Consider the following 18,058-nt stretch of genomic DNA (forward strand, 5'->3'; position numbering starts at 1 on the left):
CTGGCGCTAGTGTTGGTGCCTGACGCCAGCTAGCCAGGGTTGGCGCTAGCTCTGTTTTTTGTGCATCAGACTCTGTTTTGTTTAATTTATCTTTTTGGCTGATTTTCTTTATAAATATCGTATTAAAAACTCCGTTTTCATTCATCAATTATAATCTACATTCACCAACAATCAGTTTTCAATCATCACCAATTCTCACCAATTTTGATCAACAATCAGTTTTCATTCGCAATCATTAATTCTCTAATTCTCTCTTAATTCACTCATCTCTCCGTTCTTTTTCTAAACTTTTTTTTTACATACAAAATTCCGCATTCGCAAGATCTAGAAACACCTAGCCATATTCGAAGTTGTCTTCGCCCTAGACGTGAAAGGTTTTAATTTCTGAGGGTTTGGTCCCAAATCTCTCTTTCAATTATTTAATTTAATTGTTTTGTTTATTATTTTCCTTGAAGTTACTAACGTGTGTATTTTGTTATTAGAAAGAGGTACGAGGCATCAAAGTAAGTATTTTAATGATTTTTTGATGTTATGATGTAGAAATCATGTTTAAATTGTTATTATGACATTCCTAGTATCATGCCTAGGGTAATTTTAATATTAAATATGATTGTTACGATGCTTCCTATGTTCTTCCTAATATTTATTCATGTTAGTATCATGTTAGGGTTAAAGATTTGATTTTTATTGCTTAGTGACATGCTAGGGTTTGTTATTAATCTTGTTAGTATTATGCCTAGGATCTTGCTATTATTATGTTTTAATATTAACATGAACATGATTATGATTATAATTGTTATAATTTATGATGATTATTATTTTGATGATGGTTATTTTATTTTTGATGATTATGATTATAATTATTGCTATTATTATCATGATTATTAACATGATTGCTATTATAATCGTTATTCATGATATTGGTTCATTATTATGTTTCTTGATTTTCGTTGTTATTGCTTGATCACGCCTTTTATGCATGTTTAAAAGGAATTTGGTACTTGTAATCATGCTTAATAAGATAATTAATAATCTTGTTTAGGGTTAATTGTGATTATAATTCAAGTGATCGCCAATAATAGATTTATTTGTGCATTAATATTCAACCAACATAGATTAAACAGGTTTAGGGTTAATCTATTGATTGTATGTTAATTAAAAAGCGCACATTAATACGATCAGAATAAAGTAGAGGCCTATTATTAGGGCAGGTTCAATCTCTTTTAGGTTGGATTTGTACCTTCATCCCCGAACCCTTATTTGGTTCTAGACCTTATGGAGTTGACGATCTCTTGGATCGTTAAGGGGTGTAACCTTCACCCTGTGAACGGTTTACAAGTTCCTAAAACTTGTTGGCGACTCTTTTGCTCTACACTAGTAGAAAAAGGCTCATTTGCGTCGCTCATTTATAGTGTATTTGCGTCGCTTCTATGAGCGACGCAACTGCTCGCGACGCAAATGACTTTTAAGTCATTTGCATCGCTCCTAGGCGCGACGCAAATAAGAGTCATTTGCGTCGCTCCTTAATAAAGGAGCGACGCAAATGACTCTTCTGATAAACTTTTTTTTTGTTATTTGCGTCGCTCCTTTGGAGCGACGCAAATGACTCTTCTGATAAACTTCTTTTTTGTTATTTGCGTCACTCCTCTATAAAAGAGCGACACAAATGACTCTTCTAATAAACTTCTTATTTGTTATTTGCGTCACTTGTTTATATAGGAGTGACGCAAATGACTGAGTAGACAATACAAAATTGCTGTATTTGCGTCACTAGTTTGTTTAATGAGTGACGCAAATGAGGTGAATTTTTTTTTTTTAATTATAATAATTGCCTTGTATATGTTTGTAGTACCTGTTTTCCTTACTAGTGGTATAAAGTAATATGCTAACGCTAATATAATTGAAATTAAAATGCAATATTATTGAATAATGCAAATGTAAATTTCGGCAGAGTCTCCTTTGTAATTTGGCCTACCCATAAAATTTGGAATGACGGCATTATATTAACCTGTCCAATAAATTACATCTCAATATCATAGACATTATACTCATCATCCTGCTTCTGTTGCAAAGGAAGATAACTGGGCATAAATTATACATCATTAGTAGTTATTACTTGTGAACTTCACTGTCATGTCTTTTCCTTGTCATCTGCCATGTAAACGGACTATTAGGATCCACACCAGGTTGTGAAATTTCCAAACCATGTTTCTTAACCAAATCAACGTATCTGAAAATTCAACAAAAAATAAATGACAAAAGTTCTGTACTGAATAGCTCAAGACATTAGAGGATATGATGCAGAAAGAGTGCTAACTTTTCGGAATCAAAATTATCCACTCCCAAATCTTCGTCCCAGATAAATATGTAATCATATGGTGCCACAATGTCAGGATGTAGAAATCGTTTTGCATACCACCTTTAACCATACAATGAAAGAACGGATCAGTATGATAAAATTGATAATTAATCTGACCCAATTGCCTTAAAACAAGAGTACTAACCATTTCTTCTGTTTTCGAGCACTGACATGGATAGCATGTTTTGACCACTCAAACTGATCCCACTCAGTCGTCTTACCATCGTAATGGAAGAGCAGAATAGTGAAGTTGTCTGAGAACTGTGCAAGGATAAAAGAGCATATAATTAATACAAAGATGATGTTAGCAGTAATAAAGGACTTGAAATTGCTAGAAAGAAACCTTTTTAACTGCTTTGTCAATATTTTCTTTCATATCTAAGCCAACTGTGAAGGTCACTAGATACTTAGGCTTGGTTTTCAGATCCTGCAGAAGCCATTTTGAACCAGTATTATATTCAAACTTCAAAATTCTATTATCAAAATGAATAAAACTCAGTCTTTGTGCTGATAATGCAATTTATCAAGAAACCTTAAAAGTACATAAATAAATGTTTAAAATTACAGTTCCCTTGCTTATTTTTTTTCCTTTACATCATTACTCAGACCCCTATTAACCCGAAAAGTGTAATGTGGGAAACAGAGTAAAGACTTTTTGTCCAACAAGTATCAAGGATAGTGATTAAAAGAGGAGGTTCTACATAACAGAAGACAGTTTAAAAGTAAGGTGTATGTGAGAAGAAATTTCAGAGATTTGTTATAGTATGTTCACATACCTCACTAGGAAGACCCCATAGTCTACGGAGATAGAGATCTGACTTAGAAGCAACTATCCCTGGCGGTAGTCTCTCTGCACCGCTGGGGTTTAATTGAGCCAGCAATGGCACCTGAGAATCCACAACAATCAAACAACAAATATTATTAAGTGATGAGAACCTTGGAAGACTAGTCCCATGCATCAGACCAAAAAAGCCTTAAAAGAAATACATACATGATGCCTGATCTTGCAATGAGTAACAGATGTAAAATATATGTCAGCAATCAGCATGAAGAATTTTTATAAAATGATTAAAGTGGCAACTCGCAAGGGCTACAACTACATATACAAAGTGTGTTGATTGAAAAGTTTCAACAATATAACTGTTTGCTTGTGGTAAAGTTGGGTTCAGAGTTACAGAATCATGCAGGAATACAGCAGTTTTATATGAATGAAGTTGCCTAACATATTTTACGAACAGGATAAAATTACATGAAAAGACTGCAGTGTAACAGAAAAAGAAAAAGACTGGTGTGCATATACAATAGCAAATTATGATTACCGGAGAAACAAAGAAGTTGAAGGAGATGATAAGCCCCCCTTCCCATCCAATAATCTCAGCAATAAGCCTACTAAATTCGGCAATTCGGCACCTCCTATATTTAGACTATCCATCAATCATCATTCTATCATTTGTTCATTCTTCATTATCAACTAAAAATTAATTGAAAATAAATTAAAATTTTTCTCTTTCTTCTAATTTCAAATAATCAACAATAAATAAAAACAAGAAAATCACAATTTCTGACAAACTCAAAATTTTAATTTCAACAGAAATGAACACAAATTAAGAACAAAATTAAAGAACTTAAACACAAATTAAGCACAAAATCAAATTACCTTCTCATTAAGAGAGCATTTGGACTGAACATACGACTGAGGATCAAACCTATCATTCCGAAACGCGTTTGAGTTGATTTTTTGCTCGAAATGGGGGATTTTTGGTCGGAAACAATCAATTTTTCTGGGTTTAAGGGTTCGAATTTCTTGGGGTTTTTGGTCTAAATTTTTGCTCGAAATTGCTCGGATTTGCTTCAACTTGACTGCAATTTTAATTTAGATGTTAAATTTTCTGGGGAATCGCAGTTTTTTGGCCTAATTTGTTGGATTTCAGAGACAAATTTGTGGGTGTTTTGCTATAAATTTCAAATAATCAACAATAAATAAAAACAAGAAAATCACAATTTCTGACAAACTCGAAATTTTAATTTCAACAGAAATGAACACAAATTAAGAACAAAATTAAAGAACTTAAACACAAATTAAGCACAAAATCAAATTACCTTCTCATTAAGAGAGCATTTGGACTGAACATACGACTGAGGATCAAACCTATCATTCCGAAACGCGTTTGAGTTGATTTTTTGCTCGTCATGGGGGATTTTTGGTCGGAAACAATCAATTTTTCTGGGTTTAAGGGTTCGAATTTCTTGGGGTTTTTGGTCTAAATTCTTGCTCGAAATTGCTCGGATTTGCTTCAACTTGACTGCAATTTCAATTTAGATGTTAAATTTGCTGGGGAATCGCAGTTTTTTGGCCTAATTTGTTGGGTTTCAGAGACGAATTTTTGGGTGTTTTGCTGTAGAAATTCACTGGAATTGAAGAACTCTTGTTTTTTTTCTTTTTGATTAGTGAATGTAGGCGAAGGTAAAAAAACGCAGAAAACCTAAAGCCAAAAGAGTTATTTGCGTCACTTTATTATAAAAAAGCGACGCAAATAACCTTGTTTATGATATTATACACAGCTCATATGCGTCGCTCATTAAGTAAAAGCGTGACGCAATTTACTTAATCACTTATTTGCGTCGCTTGTTAACAAATGAGTGACGCAAATAAGTTTATTAATTGCGTCGCTTTAATAAATAAGAGCGATGCAAATGAGAGAAAGCTGAAATGCACTTGAGTTTTACGTCGCTTCTTGAATAACATGCGACGCAAATAACTTAAAAGGATGGTAAAAATAAACATTTGCTTCGCTCCTTAGAATGAGTGACGCAAATATGGCGACGCAAATGTACATTTTTCTACTAGTGCTATCTTCTTCCCTTTTGGACGCCACCGTACTTTATTGTATGATCACTGTGGGGTTCAATCTAGGGGTTTACAGACTCACTACTAAATTCCATCCTACACTAGTATTTGTGAAGAAGCGTTTGTTTCAACAAAACCAAGCTGCCCAAGCCATCGCAAGGAGACGTGTTAATTGAAGAGGATAAAGCTTCCTGGAGAGCCAAAGAAGGGTGATCTTAAAAGAAGTGCGCGGAGCATCTATGAGAATATCAACAAAATCACTGTCATCCCATATGTCCTTCGCATGGGCACAATCAAATAAGGCATGGTTTACAGACTCACTACTAAATTCCATCAGGAGCAATGTGAAGATGGTGGAGGAGTTCTTTCACTGCTAAATTCCCTCGACATGCTTTCCAAACAAAGTGATTGAGTTTCGATGGTCTGTTTGAGCACCAAACCACACGCCATGTCTCCCTATCATCATTAGTAAGCTAGCTTTCATATTCCTCCAAATGCCAAAGTTTCCTTAACCAGTAGCCAGATTTCACGCTCCATTCTCCTAATTTCAAAGGCCACCAAAAGAGTTCATCTTCTTTCTGGAAAATAGAGGTTGGAAGGTGTGTAATCTTTTTGCATTCCTCATCAGAAAATAAGGTGTGAAATATAGCGATATTCCACTCCATTTTCCCTTCTTGCATCAAGTCAGAAATTCTCAGTTCTGGATCAAAATTTGGACCATGAGTAGGCACAGCAGTAGTTGACTTCCTTGGCAGCCATGATTCAAGCCAAACCTGGATTTTTCTTCTATCTTCTACCCTCCATTTTACACCATCAAGAATGAGTGATTTGGATCCCCAAATGCTGCACCATGAGTAGCTAGGGTCATAACCCCTATAGGATTCTAGAACTGTGTGGTTCTTGTAGTAGCGCGCCTTTAATATGGAGGACACCAAGGAATTGGGCATGGTAGGTAAACGCCATAATTGTTTTGCTAAAAGCGCTTGATTAAACACTTTTAGATCACGGAAACCCATACCCCCATGTACTTGGGTTTGCATAAAGCTTCCCAACTATGCCAATGTGTCTTCCTAGTCGTCTCATTTGATCCCCACCAAAATCGAGCCACCAACGCATGAGTTTCATCAATCAAACCTTCTGGTATCTTGTATATGCTCATCATATAAGTCGAAATCGCTTGAGCTACTGATTTTATGAGGACTTCCTTGTCGGGCCTTGATAAAAGCTTCTCTTGCCACCCTTGTATTTTATCCCACACTCTCATTTTCAAGCTTGCAAAAATCGCCTTTTTAGACTTACCAATTATTGTTGGTAAACCAAGATATTTCTCATGTTTTTTCAACCTCCTTAAATCCTAAAATAGTAACAATCTCTTGTCTTCGATCTCCATGAACACCTTTGCTAAAGACTACGTCGGTTTTGTTTAGATTAACACTTTGACCGGATGCTCTCTCATATAAGCTGATAATGTCAGCTATCACCGAGCATTGACTAACCGTTGCTTTTGCAAACAAAATGCTATCATCTGCAAAAAAAAAAAAATGTGAGATTCTAGGAGCACCATTACATATTTTTGCACCATGAATACGATTCTCATTTGCAGCTTTCGATAAGAGAGTGGAAAAGGCATCAGCAACAATTAGGAATAAATAAGGTGAGATTGGATCACCTTGTCGTAGACCTCTAGAAGGGGTTACGGAACCCGAGATTCCACCATTAATCTTAAAAGAAAAAGACACACTAGATAAGCAGTCCATGATTCTCCTGACCCAACTATCACTGAACCCCATTTTATACATGACCCGTTCCAGAAAAACCCACTCAAGTCTATCATACGCCTTACTCATATCCAGTTTCAAAGCCACTGTTCCCTCTTTGCCTTCCCACTTTCTTTTCATAGCATGAAAGATTTTAAAGGCAACCAACGCATTGTCTGTGATTAACCTGTTTGGAATAAAAGTACTTTGGTTTATGGAAATGATTTTATCCAGAAAAGGTTTCAGTTTATTCGCCACCACCTTTGAAATTATCTTATAGAGCACATTGTAACAACTAATTGGTCTAAATTCCATGATATATTTTGGCTTTTCACACTTCGGAATTAAGACACTACAAGTATTATTAACTCATGCAAGTCTACATTACCACGCTGTAGACACCTACTTTTGGCCTCTTGTCTCGAAAGGAAGTGCAATGATGTTACAAAAATCAGTTCTTCATGTTAGATCAAAGTTGAAGTGTTTATGGACTACGAAAAGCATTATGAAGTAAGTTAAAACCCATATTTGAGACCAAGTTATCTCAGAGCCTTTTCCAATTACTAATTAGGCCTAAAACGTGTTCATACATGTTTATACTTGATTAATAACGGACCCAAATGCGTCAAATGCAATGATTGGATCCAATGGAACCTATATTGTTGAAAACTGAGCCAAACAAATAAACTAACCATCAAATTCCCATGCAAGACCTATAAAGATGGATAGACCTTTCAAAGAGATTTCCAACGGTATATTATAAGCCCAATTCTGAGCCAAAACGAATAAGTTATGATCAAAACACTAAACCGGGCCCTAAAACCGACACCCTTGCACTCCAACGGCCATAACTTTTGATCCATAACATATTTTAACCTAATTCCAACGGCATTGGAAATTAGACATTCAGAGGTTTCCAATTATATCTCACACGCATTAATCCAACTTGGAAATAAAAAGTTATTGAAATTTTAAAAACGCGCTTTCGTATAAGGCAAACCGCAAACCAGCGCAACTCAATCAGTCGCGCGCGCCTGACACACGCGACTCATTAAGATGCGCGCGGAACCTAGCGCGACTCAGAGAGTTGCGCGGGCCACCTGACGGCGTGGCTCTAAAACCCTAAACCTAATCCCTACGCCTATAAATAGGGGTCTTCGTTTAGCATTACGAGGAGCGAAAATTCAGAATTAAAAACCTAGTATTCTCAAAACCCTAATCTCTCATTTTCTCTTACTAACATATTAATTTTCCCTCTTTCTTCCAAACTACTCTTCAAACCTAATCCATCCATTGAATCTCTTGAAGGTACGAAGAAGAAAGAAAGTCCATAAACACATTAAACGGAGAATTAACATAAAAGAAGAACAATTAGTTTCCTGAGCACTTAGATAAATCACTTTTTCTTTATTGTTTGAATAACTTTAATTGAATAAATAGTGTTTTTTGATAACTTTAAAAAAAAATTTAATTAATTAATTCACATAGTATTCTTTTGTTAATCAAGAATAGAATTTGATAATTAATTGTTGTTTTATCACTTAAGACTAGGCGAATATTGTTTATTTTGTTCTTTTTACAAATATTGATTAAAGAAAGAATAACGACTTTTGCAATGTAATTCCTACGTGATTAATGCTTGTAAATAAAAATCAACTAACTTAGTCTTTAGGTATCACCGTAGACACCCGTTTGTGTTTCCCCAAAACCAAACCCGGTGATGAGTACTTTTCACGTCGAATCATAATCGAATGAAGTGAAAGTGTGGAAAGTTTAGTGTTGCGGATAGTTTTAATTTCTTTTCTCTTCTCTCTGTTTTTGAAAACTTATTTTAAGAAAACAGCCAATCCAGTTTGGTTGGTCCATGATATGGGTCCAATAATGGTGTAGTTGAATGGGGTTTGAAAAGACCTTTCCAACGATATATTATAAGCCCAATTCCGATGAATATTGAGGAAGTTATGGCCAATTTACTAAACTGGGCCCGGTTTGAGCCTTATATGCGGCCCAATGATCTAGGGGAGGGCCTAATATAGATTTATCATTCCTAATGCAATTAGGAATGGTTTTAGTTTTCTAGATTCTTCTAGAAGGTTATTTTAATTTCTAATTCAATTAGCATTGATAAATTGACTTTTGTTGACTTTTCAGAGTTTTAAGTAGAATGTTTTTATCTGATTTTAAGAAAACGCGTGAATTTCTGAATCAGCGCCAAACGCCAGCTGTAGCGCCTAGCGTTACGCTTGGCACCTGGCGCTAGTATTGGCGCCTGGCGCTAATGTTGGTGTCTGGCGCCAATAGCCAGCGTTGGCGCTAATCAAATTTTATCTGCGTCAGAACTCTGTTTTGATATTTTATCTTTTTGGCTGATTTTCTTTATAATTAACGTCGTAAAAACTCCGTTTTCATTCATCCACAATCATCTACAATCACGAATTTTCACCAACTCTCATCAAGTTTTTCTTGATTATTCTCTCTCTCTCTCTTTTCTAAACTAACCTTTTACAGACAAAAATTCCGCATTCATTAACACTAGATACACCTAGCCATATTCGAAGTTGCCTTCGCCCTAGACGTGAAAGGTTTAATTTCTAATGGTTTGGTCCCAAATCTCTCTTTCAATTATTTAATTTAATTGTTTGTTTATTATTTTCCTTGAAGTTACTAACGTGTGTATTTTGTTATTAGAAAGTGGTACGAGGCATCCAAGTAAGTGCTTTAATTGGTTTATTGATATTATGATATAGAAATCATGTTTAGGTTATTATTAGGATTCCTAGTATCGTGTTAGGATGCTTTCCTTAATTTGATGTTTTGAATGACAACAATGATTCCTAATATCATGTTTAGGGTAAAAGTTATAATATCAAATATGCTTATTATGATTCTTGTGATGTTTCCTATTTCTTTCCTAATATTCATGTTAGTATCATGTTAGGGCTTAATATATGATTTTTATTGTTTAGTGACATGCTAGGGTTTGTTATTAATCTTGTTAGTATCTTGCCTAGGATCTTGCTAATATTATGCTTTAACATGGTTATTATGATGATGATTATTTTTATAATTGTTATAATTATTATTTTGATTATTATGTTGTTTGATATTTATTGTTATTGCTTGATCACGCCTTTTATGCATGTTTAAAGGGAATTGGTACTTGTAATCACGCTTAATAAGATAATTAATAATCTTGTTTAGGGTTAATTATGATTATAATTCAAGTGATTGCCAATAATAGATTTGTTTGTGCATTAATATTCAACCAACATAGATAAACAGGTTTAGGGTAAACCTACTGATTGTATGTTAGTCAGTAAGCGCATATGAATACGATCTGTATAAAGTAGAGGCCTATTACTAGGGCAGGATCAATCTCTTATAGGTTGGATTTGTACCTTCATCCCCGAACCCTATTTGGTTCAAGATCTTATGGAGTAGACGATCTCTTGGATCGTTAAGGGGTGTAACTTTCACCTCGTGAACGGTTTTTTGGCGACTCGACTTGGGAGGATTTCTAATTTAATTTCCTAAATTTATTTCGGCAACGATTTAGAATGAGTGGATGAGACTCGAAACGTTCTAAGTACTTCATGTGCGCAATTTTGATTAACATTATTGTCATATGCATAAAAAAGATCTCATTGGAAAGACCATCCGTAATGAGTTAAAATATAGGATTTTACACGTAGGAAATTTGAGGAATATTTTTCACAACTAGGACCGAAATAACACTGCGCGAAATTGGAAAATTTTATCGAGCACAGAAAGCTGCTGAGGCATGTAGGATTTAGCGTCAGCGAACAGAAGTTGGCGCTAAACATTTAGCCGTAGCGCTAGACGACAGCCATGTCGCCAGGCGCTACAGCTAAATCCTGGCGCCAACCTCTGTTAGCTGGCGCCAAATTCTTCCAATACCGAGCCAGAAATATGCGTTCTAATTTCGACCAGTTTTTCGCATTGTTTGCTCGATCCTACTTCCTGATTGAGTTTCTCTCACTTTTCTGAAACCCTTATGTGTTCTACATATGGACATAACCCTCTGGGAATTCATTCTCCATCTACCTGATTGAACGCTTTGAGCAACAAAGGGTACATTCGAGAATGTTGAATTCACCAAACCATGGAAGCGAGTTTTTTCTAAAGCTCGCGGTGTCCCATCCACTCGCGCCAACCCTTCACGGTTAAGCTTCTGCACGGTGCCTCCGGACAATTAACCATAGACCCTCTATTGACTAAACCATAACCCGAACTTTAGAGAACTAGAGCCATGGTTAGGTTGCAAACTCATTGCATCATATTGTGCCTACTTGACTAATTGTGCATTATTTGTTGTTCATATATATGTTTTTTTAATCGTTTGTTTGACTTGTGTTGAGATTTAATAAAGTAATGACTTAAAGAACCTTGCCTAATTGATTAATTGATTAATTAATTTGAGTAAATAAGTCTAATATTTTAATCAGAATTGACCTAGCACGACTTTAGGCATACCCCTATTGATTGATAACACCGAAAACAGTCTCAGATTGAAGCTCCAGCATTGGCACCAAAATATGAGCTTTAGCGCCACTCTGTGGAGTGTGGCGCCTGGCGACAGCTTTATCGTCTGGCGCTACACTACACAGTGCGACGCCAGTCCTGTCGTTTTGACGACAGTTCAGATTATTGATTGAGTCATCACCTAGTGTCTAATTAACCAGTTTGCTAAATAATTCGGTTAATTTTTATTGTCAATCATACCTTGTTAAGTCATTAATTGAGTCTAGACACTAAGTCACATAGTTTAGCCACATGTTCATGACACGAGTCTTAACGTACCACCTACACTCATTAGTCTTAGCACACACTTTGAGTATATGTCACCATGACCATGTCTTAGGTTCATGCATGAGTCGGTCTTTTCCGTCATTTGAGTTGGGGGTACATTCTATTCCTAATTCTTCATATCCCTCCATCTACATCATTTTCCTTCACATTCTACTCCAATCTTTCTTCACTTCCTCCACCCATTGCATGTTAAATAGAGTTTGAGTCAAATAATTAACAATGAATATCCCTAAATTCCTTTTTCACAGTACTTGGTCGAGGAGAGAAGGGCGATTAATTAAGGACAACACCTTTGTTCAGGTCTCACTTTTTGATAAACCGATTTGTCAAAAGAGGAAGGCTAAAAAGATAATGGCAAGTCAAGAAGAGGTCAATGAACTTAGGAATCAATTAAATGACGTGACTGAGGTGTTAAAGGCTTTAACCCTCAAAATTGATGACCCTGTGAAGCAACAACAAATGAACCTCATGCAAGAAAGTTTGAGAAAGCTATCTAGTGACTATAAATTTCAGGGCATGAGTTCACAAGGGGTCTCGCTGGATAAGGAACTTCTTCCGCATAAGTTCAACGCCACTGACATCCCAAAATTCAAGGCAACAGGTAACCCTTACTTTCATCTAAGAGCTTTTGAAACCATAATGAACATTAAGGGTATCAATAAGAAGGTTTTCCCCTCTCTGTTCTCACTATCTCTTGAGACCGTTTGCTAGCAATGATTCTTTTCTCTCGAGAAAATGAAAACCTCTTCCTGGGAATCAATAGTAAACGCTTTCATTGATAGGTACAAGTGCAATATTCAAGTTGAAATCGATTATAGATAACTTGAGATGCTAAGGCAAAAAGAGAATGAAGGCTTTACTTCTTTCTTTAATAAGTGGAGGGAAACTTCCGCTAAGATGATTGAGTTGCCCACTGAAAAAGAATCTGTGAGGACGTTTATCAAGAATCTCTAAGAGAAGTATTCGAAGCATTTAAAATATCATCATAATTTGAATACTTTCAAAGCTGTTTATGACATCGGAATTTAAATCGAAGAGGACCTCGCAAAGCAAAAAGCTACTAACAATAGTAACCACGGTGGCTGGAAAGGAAAGAAGAACGACAATCCTTCTTCTTCCGAAAACGCCACTCTAGTAACAATGTTAGTACGTTTGACCATAACGGTGTCTTAGCTGTGGATAATCAAGGATATAAAAAGAAACCCAGGAGAGAATTCACACCCATTGGAATGACCTACGATGCTGCTTTCGATCGTCTCTATGACCGAGGGTTAATCAAACCTATTGGCCCTACTGAGGATCCAACGCCAGAAAATCGATCTTCGAGATGGAATCCCAACTCTTATTGCAAGTACCATCGAGGACGCGGTCATACTACTGATGAATGCTACAGGTTTCAAAATCTCATTCAAGATCTCATAGAAGCAAATAAGATCCCATTGCCTCTAGCTAACGAGAAGACTGGGTGATGATGAAGCAAACGACACAAGACAGAGGCGAGCTTCAACGATGAGATTTCATGACTTCTTTTTTCTATTTCTTTTTTTTTTATTATTTACTGTTTCCCCTAATAAGTCTAGCATAGGCACCTTTCTTTTCCCTTAGATTAATTTTGTAGATTCTTTCTTTTTCCCTTTTTAATAAAATTAGCATTTATTCTCTTACATATGATCATCACATTGCATTGCATTAAAAAAAAATATCCATGTCGAACTAAACACAAGGTATACCAATGATTTGAGGCACCCCTTGTAGCCACATCATATCACCTTTCACCCTTCAAATATACAATCTCTTCTTGATAAACCACTTTGAGCCTCGTCTAACGATAGACCCTTCATTTTTCAACCTACATCTACCTAACCTTGGGATGGGATAGTGTGCAACTTATGCAATTTTCAATTTCGTAAAAAGCTTGAGTGACTTAAAATAAGCAAAAAGTAAATAAATGTGTACAAAAGGGCAAGTGTTCTAATGTCTTTGATATGAAAATGTCTTCGATATGAACACGTCTCAGATTGCGTCTCTTATCGAGTGCTCGGTACCGTGCTTGAGAAACATGAATGCTAAGTGAGTGATAGACCGCATGATCGGGATTGCCCACACTTATTAAAATAAAATAAATGTTAAAGCAAAACAAATAATAAAGCAAAAAAAGAGAAGCAAGACTCAAGCATAAAAATGTAAAGATTCAAAAGCAAGGTTGCACACCTTGGGGGCTTATCTAGGGTCTTGAGCCTTTTTATCCCCTTCTTCTTTAACCTTTAGCCTAACCACGTTACAACCCTTAAAAGACCTTTTTGAGGTATACATACACTTGTGCGAGGTTCGGCTAGAGCTACGTTCGGCCTGATTCCTAACGGATACGTAGGCAACCTCACATCGAGGTGCGGCCATAACAAACATGCATTCATATTCACATTCACATTCACACATCATAGTCATATCAGGGGATATCCAATGCTCATTCCTATTCACTTAGAGCTAGACTTGGGGGCTTGATCCCTACATCATTAGCTTAACTAGCCTAAGAGTCACCACCATTTGACTCTTTTCAATATATTTTCCCACACACTTAGCTCTTGCGGCCTAACTTTAGTATCATTTTCACACACCGCACAGATACATGACCAAATATACTTTCCTTTAGGAACCCTTTGTCATGAAATCTTAACACAACGCTGAAGCATGCCTTGTCATATCAACATCACTCATCAATCATAATTGTCATTGCATCACGAAGTATGAAGTGCTTAGCTTCCGTGCCTAAGTTACCCAAATGCTTTCATCATTGAGTCAACCATTGAGATAGCCTAGGATGAATTAATCCTTTCACCTTGAGAGATAGTATCAAATGACATTTGACTAAGCTCATTCAACATGCATTCGAAAACCTCGCTTCTTTCTTTTTCGGGAGAAAGTCGGTACCCTCCACAAAAATGACGGAAATTATTTGCATTTTTGCATTTTTGAGTTGCACGATCACGTTACAATGCACACACGAGTCATGTACACATTTAGTCATGTCGTGTCATGTCACTTTGGTTTGAGTCTAACACATGTGTCAAAAACACTTTGAGTAGAGTCAACCTCGAGTCAATCACAGTGAGTCAAGTTTATGCCTTGAGTCATGTCAAGTCAATGAGTCAAGCAATGCTAAACCTTAGGTCAACACTAAGATGATTAAAGAGATTGGCAAAGTTCTATAGTAAAAAATAAATACAGGTGCAGCAGAATAGGGAAGACCCTACTCCAGCGCCAGATGGAAACATCTAGCATCTGGCAACAGTTTTTAGCGCCTGACGCTAGATCCCTGCGTTTGGTGACAGAGCCAATTCTTGACGCCAGAGATATTCCAGCAGCAACCGAGCTCAAAGCCCCTCAAAATGGTTATTTCGACCTCATACAACAATTTCGGGTTCCTTGGTACGCCAGTTAGCCCTATAAGCAATTTGACAAGATTAGTAGTCGGCTCGATTACAATCGTAGTAAGTGATTGACCTGACAAAAAATCGTCTCACTTAGCTTAAGCGCCTAAAACACTGGCTCATTACAAGCACCAACGTATCGGTTTAAAAGCAAGCACTTAAACGACAATATTTTCAAATACGGATTGTCGCGCATTCTTCTTAAACGACAATATTTCCAAATATGGATTGTCGCGCATTCTTCTTAAACGACAATTTTTCCAAGATCGGATTGTCATCTCCAACTGACAATATTTCCAAAAATGGATTGTCGTGCATCTTCTTCAATGAAAATTTTTCCAAGATTGGATTGTCATATCTGGCAAAGTTTCCAAGCGTGGATTGTCGTGCTCCTTCTTTGTTTGGCAAGATTTTCCAAGTTCGGATTGTCATACATTCATCGACTCATTGGCAAGTTTTCCGAGATTAGATTGTCATACACCCAGTTCCCTATGGCAAAATTTCCCAAAGGATTGTTGTAGGTCTCTACTCATCATAAATTTCGGAAAAGGTTCCTCAACGTGGATTGTCATTCATTTCAGTAAGTGGCAAATTTTCCCGAAGTGGATTTTCGGACGACTCTTTTTTGCAAATGTTCCAAGACGCGGATTGTTAATTGTGGCAATATTTTCCTAAAAGGATTGTCGCATAGCGCTGGCAAATTTCCAAGGTGGATTGCTTTCAAGAGTTATATTCCAATATGTGGATTGTCGATTGTTGCAAAGTTCTTATGACAGATTGTTACGAAGCATTGGCAACTTTTCCCGAAAATTGGATTTTGGCAAATTTTCCGAGATACAGATTGTCGCTTCATCGTGGAAACATTTCCAAGGATGGATTGTTACGAAGCATTGACAACTTTCCCTAAATCGGATTGTCATACAACATATAAGAGAGTTGTGTTGGCAACTGTTCCCAAAGAAAAGAGGATTGTCATCACAGCAAAGGCACCGACATACAGGTTCAAAAGCAGCAGAAGCGCTGACATACAGGCATAACGGAAGCAAAGTTCAAGCGAGCTTTAAAGATCGACAAGCGTTGGTCTTCGGAAGTTTTCTTCGGAATATTATCGCAACAAACATTTCTTTCAAGCTCTTTTGTTCTAAGACGCGTGGACATATTATTCAAGCTCTATTGTTCAGAGACGCGTGGACCTATTTTTCAAGCTCTTTCTCTCAGAGACGCGTGGGCATCCTATTTTCAAATCTCTTTTGCTCCGGAGACGCGTGGTCACATTAATCAAAAGCTCTTTTGTTCAGAGACGCGTGGACATATCATCAAAGCGGAAGAGGATTGTTCCAAGTGAAGCAATCTTCGATGGTATTCCCTTGGACGTGGAATATTATCAAAGCAGAAGAGGATCGTTTCAAGCGAAGCAATCTTCAATTTTGGAAGCAGTTACAAGCGTAGCGGTTTTCAAGCGGGATGGCATTCTCTTAGCAGATGGTCATCAAAACAACAAGGAAGCAGCATCAAATCGGTTACCTTCAGAGACGTGTGCTCGACGATGCAAGATACGCGTTTCTTAACTCTCTTATCTGTTTGACTAATGCTAGTTTGCAGGTATCGGCGTTACAAGAGTGACTTGGAATAGCAGAACGTTCTGAATCATTCTCCGTCCCTATTGATACTTTGACTTTTGTTTTCGAAAATTGCGTTTCTCCAAACTCAGTCAAAGTGGGGGCTTCTGTAGACACCCATTTGTGTCTCCTCAAAACCAAACCCGGTGATGAGTACCTTTCATGTCGAATCATAATTGAATGAAGTGAAAGTGTGGAAAGTTTAGTGTTGCGGATAGTTTTAATTTCTTTTCTCTTCTCTCTGTTTTTGAAAACTTATTTTAAGAAAACAGCCAATCCAGTTTGGTTGGTCCATGATATGGGTCCAATAATGGTGTGGTTGGATGGGACTTGAAGAAAAGACCTTTCCAACGATATATTATAAGCCCAATTCCGATGAATATTGAGGAAGTTATGGCCAATTTACTGAACTGGACCCGGTTTGAGCCTTATATGCGGCCCAATGATCTAGGGGAGGGCCTAATATAGATTTATCATTCCTAATGCAATTAGGAAAGGTTTTAGCCTTCTAGATTCTTCTAGAAGGTTCTTTTCATTTCTAATTCAATTAGCATTGATAAATTAACTTTTGTTGACTTTTTAGAATTTTAATTAGAATCAAAGAGCATTTTTGAGGAAAAATACGATTTCATCCTCCTGTACGGCAATTTTTATCTGATTTTAAGAAAACGCGTGAATTTCAGAATCAGCGCCAAACGCCAGCTGTAGCGCCTGGCGCTACGCTTGGCGCCTGGCGCTACGCTTGGCGCCTGGCGCTAGCATTGGCGCTAATCAAATTTTATCTGCGCCAGAACTCTGTTTTGATATTTTATCTTTTTGGCTGATTTTATTTACAAATAACGTCGTAAAAACTCCGTTTTCATTCATCCACAATCATCTACAATCACGAATTTTCACCAACTCTCATCAAGTTTTTCTTGATTATTCTCTCTCTCTCTTTTCTAAACTAACCTTTTACAAACAAAAATTCCGCATTCATTAACACTAGATACACCTAGCCATATTCGAAGTTGCCTTCGCACTAGACGTGAAAGGTTTAATTTCTGAGGGTTTGGTTCCAAATCTCTCTTTCAATTATTTAATATAATTGTTTGTTTATTATTTTCCTTGAAGTTACTAACGTGTGTATTTTGTTATTAGAAAGAGGTACGAGGCATCCAAGTAAGTGCTTTAATTGGTTTATTGATATTATGACATAGAAATCATGTTTAGGTTAT

At 36.7% G+C, this 18,058-nt stretch overlaps 1 protein-coding gene across 4 annotated transcripts; it reads right to left on the minus strand.

Annotated features, from left to right (window-relative positions):
• Window positions 1-1,895: 1,895 nt before the first annotated feature.
• Window positions 1,896-4,308, minus strand: LOC110685468. Of its 4 annotated transcripts, none has more exons than XM_021861998.1 (7): window positions 4,017-4,308; window positions 3,679-3,772; window positions 3,136-3,246; window positions 2,703-2,786; window positions 2,505-2,613; window positions 2,318-2,419; window positions 1,896-2,151 (listed from the first exon to the last, which is right to left on the minus strand). In XM_021861998.1, exons 1-7 carry the CDS (start codon window positions 4,070-4,072, stop codon window positions 2,132-2,134), a joined length of 576 nt encoding a protein of 191 aa, XP_021717690.1. In that variant the 5' UTR covers window positions 4,073-4,308; the 3' UTR covers window positions 1,896-2,131. The 4 variants fall into 4 exon arrangements, with proteins under 4 accessions (XP_021717690.1, XP_021717689.1, XP_021717691.1 ...); XM_021861997.1 differs by having other exon boundaries at window positions 1,896-2,230; XM_021861999.1 differs by having other exon boundaries at window positions 2,505-2,620.
• Between the last annotated feature and the right edge of the window lie 13,750 nt (window positions 4,309-18,058).

Source organism: Chenopodium quinoa, unplaced genomic scaffold (genome assembly GCF_001683475.1).
Source record: "Chenopodium quinoa cultivar QQ74 unplaced genomic scaffold, ASM168347v1, whole genome shotgun sequence".
In the NCBI taxonomy this organism is placed as follows: Eukaryota; Viridiplantae; Streptophyta; class Magnoliopsida; order Caryophyllales; family Amaranthaceae; genus Chenopodium; species Chenopodium quinoa.